This window comes from Cyprinodon variegatus, unplaced genomic scaffold (assembly GCF_000732505.1).
Source record: "Cyprinodon variegatus isolate N-32 unplaced genomic scaffold, C_variegatus-1.0 Scaffold714, whole genome shotgun sequence".
In the NCBI taxonomy this organism is placed as follows: Eukaryota; Metazoa; Chordata; class Actinopteri; order Cyprinodontiformes; family Cyprinodontidae; genus Cyprinodon; species Cyprinodon variegatus.
Window position 1 is genome coordinate 216,254 of NW_015151167.1, and position 2,532 is coordinate 218,785.

Sequence of the window (2,532 nt, forward strand, 5' to 3'; positions counted from 1 at the left end):
GTTCCACCCTTGTCTCTGCAACGCCTCCACTTATCACCAAATCAAACATACTAAGAAAACAATGCAAAGAAAAATAGCTGCAAAAAAGACTAAGCACTGGTTATGTTGGGGCTTTAAAACTGATTTTGTTCTTTTCAAAATTTGAAACATTAGTGCAGAGGTTTATGTGCAAATAAACCTTTGGGTTAAGTTGTTGCAAGCAGGTTTTTCTTGTGTATCTTGTAAATTTAGTCTTAAATTTTTATTTCAAGTGGCATTAAAAAGTCTTAAAAAGTCTTGAATTTAACTTGCCTTATGCTGTAGGAACCCTGGTTAAATAAGACAAGAATGTACTATATGTGTGGAGGAGGGAGTAATTATTGCTTTTCTGATTTTAAAATCTGTTGAACGTTATAAAACATGAAGGGTTAAGCTACCTCTTTCAATGCAGGTCTGGGTCGACGGGAATCCGACTTCCCAGAAGTTTTCAGGGGTATTGGGAGGGATATACAGATATCGATGCCTCGAGCAAGCGGACAGCTTCTTTTGTTTCTCCTCCTCCGGCAGATGGGCGTAGTACTGCAGAGAACAGGGGTTATTGCAGGGAGGACGAGGTTTGGGAACAGGTGGGCTTTAGAATCAGAATCTGAACACGTACCACTTCACATTCCTTGCACGTGGTGCCCTTCAGTTTCCTCCGCTCGTCTTTCTTGCGAACGACGGCCACGTGTGCAAAGGTCGGCTGCCTGATGCGCACAAAGAGAAAGGGATCACAGCCATGCAACCCATAACGGACCTAAAACAGGGAGCTTTTCTTACCCAGCCTTGCCAGGGAACGCAGCACTTTCAGGATCTTGATCTAGTTTAAGAAATCAGGATACATTTGTTTTTAATGTCAAAAATCAGATGACAAAAAGGCATTTAAATAAAGCTAAATCTTTACTTTTAATGTCCTCCTTTGCTTCTTCTTCCTCCTCATCATCATCATCACAATCCAGACTCTGATCCAAATTTGAACAGTTGTAAGACTTGTACTCCCCTAAAGTTGTTGCATCAAACATCATGTCCAGGCTGTCATTGGCCTTTTCCCCAAGTCCTGGTAAAAATAATCAAATTATCACCAATGGCGTCACTTCTTCACACAGTCATTAAAAAGATTCGTCCAAGTACCGGACTTCATGTCCTCCCGGTCCGGGCTGTCCTCTCCCCGGCGCTGCAGCATGCTGTGACTGACAAAGGTGCAGTCGGTGTCTGCCATCTCTCCTGGTCGCTGCTCTTCTTCACCTTCCTGAAAAGCAGTGATGGTTTCCTTTAAACATCAGAGAACCGGAGAAGTTAACAGGAAGCCCCAGAATGGCTCCTGATGCCGCTATACCTCTTCCTCCCTTTGCTCGCTCTCAAACACGGACAAGGCGAGAGCAGGATCAACGCTCCATGTAGGCTCCACTGTGTTGTTTCTATTGACTGGGGGAGAGAAATAAATGGACTCAGTCACATTCAGGAAGGCTGGAGTTGGTCTCCTGGTTAGTTGTGATCTGTTTTCAGACTCACCGTCTCCTCCATGCAGGGTCGTTCTCCTTCTCCTCCCGTCTGCTTCATCTTTAGCTTTATTGAGTGGCTTCTTGAAAGCAGGACTTGACCAAGAAGCATTCAGCTTTCGGATCGGAGTCTCGCTTTGCGTCGCCTGTGAAATGTTAAAGGAATTCCCTTAAAACTGTTTATCTGATCAATCAAAAGCTAATGTCAGACTCTGAAATGCCCTGTGAAGGGAGGGCAGCAGCAATAAGGAACTCTTAACACACTGTTGTTGCCTTGTTTTCCGGCTGCTCCATTTTGAAGCTGATATTAGAGACTGATGTGGAGGACCGGCTCATGCTTTCAGGTTCTGACTGTTTTCCTTCCCCTTGATTGTCCACTTTAACGGCCACATCGCCGCCGCCACCTCGCCGCACCTCTGGATCCCTTTCCTCCTTCTTCCGTTTGGCCTGCTGAACGCAGCCTTCTTCTGAAAATCGCTCAACACTCTGGAGAAGAGACGGCGACCTCTCTGTGTTCAAGTCTGCCCCGTGGATCCGCGTGGATGAAGAGGACGAAGGTCTGAGAGCGTGGAAGAGAAGATTAAGCCGACGGTTATTCCATGGATACAGCAGAAGAGTCAGACACTGCTGCACTTACCTTAAACCAATGTTCTGCTTCCAGCTACTTTTTCTGTTGCTTTGATGATTTGGAGCCAAACCCATTTCCTAAAGGCAACAAATGGAAGAAATAAGTTACTGGGATCAGGTAAAAAACAATGAGATTTAGAGAACCTGACCAGGCTAGAGCACACATACACTTAACTTCTGAATACTTTAACCAAACAAAAGGGCGATTTTACTGCCTTTGACAATGACGGCTTTTTTAACGTACAGCTACTTTTTTCTCTTACATCTAAATGCATGAAAACCATAGTTTTGTTGATGTATTAAGCTTTATGCATGTGTAAAATATGTGGCTGTAAGCATCTGTTGTTTGCAACCAAAGTAGAAGAAGCAAAGCTCTGAATTTGATTAA

The 2,532-nt window shown here is 44.2% G+C and overlaps 1 protein-coding gene across 3 annotated transcripts in view; it reads right to left on the bottom strand.

The window, feature by feature from the left end:
- Window positions 1-2,532, bottom strand: part of rbbp8 (retinoblastoma binding protein 8) — a 10,446-nt gene that overhangs the window by 1,072 nt on the left and 6,842 nt on the right. For all 3 annotated transcript variants that reach the window (XM_015394914.1, XM_015394912.1, XM_015394913.1), the window contains exons 10-18: window positions 2,155-2,222; window positions 1,782-2,076; window positions 1,531-1,663; window positions 1,355-1,443; window positions 1,150-1,267; window positions 923-1,075; window positions 799-838; window positions 638-725; window positions 417-558 (exon numbers count right to left, since the gene is read on the bottom strand). In XM_015394914.1, the coding sequence (XP_015250400.1) occupies window positions 417-558; window positions 638-725; window positions 799-838; window positions 923-1,075; window positions 1,150-1,267; window positions 1,355-1,443; window positions 1,531-1,663; window positions 1,782-2,076; window positions 2,155-2,222 (1,126 nt within the window). The remainder of the gene's footprint in view (window positions 1-416; window positions 559-637; window positions 726-798; window positions 839-922; window positions 1,076-1,149; window positions 1,268-1,354; window positions 1,444-1,530; window positions 1,664-1,781; window positions 2,077-2,154; window positions 2,223-2,532) is intronic.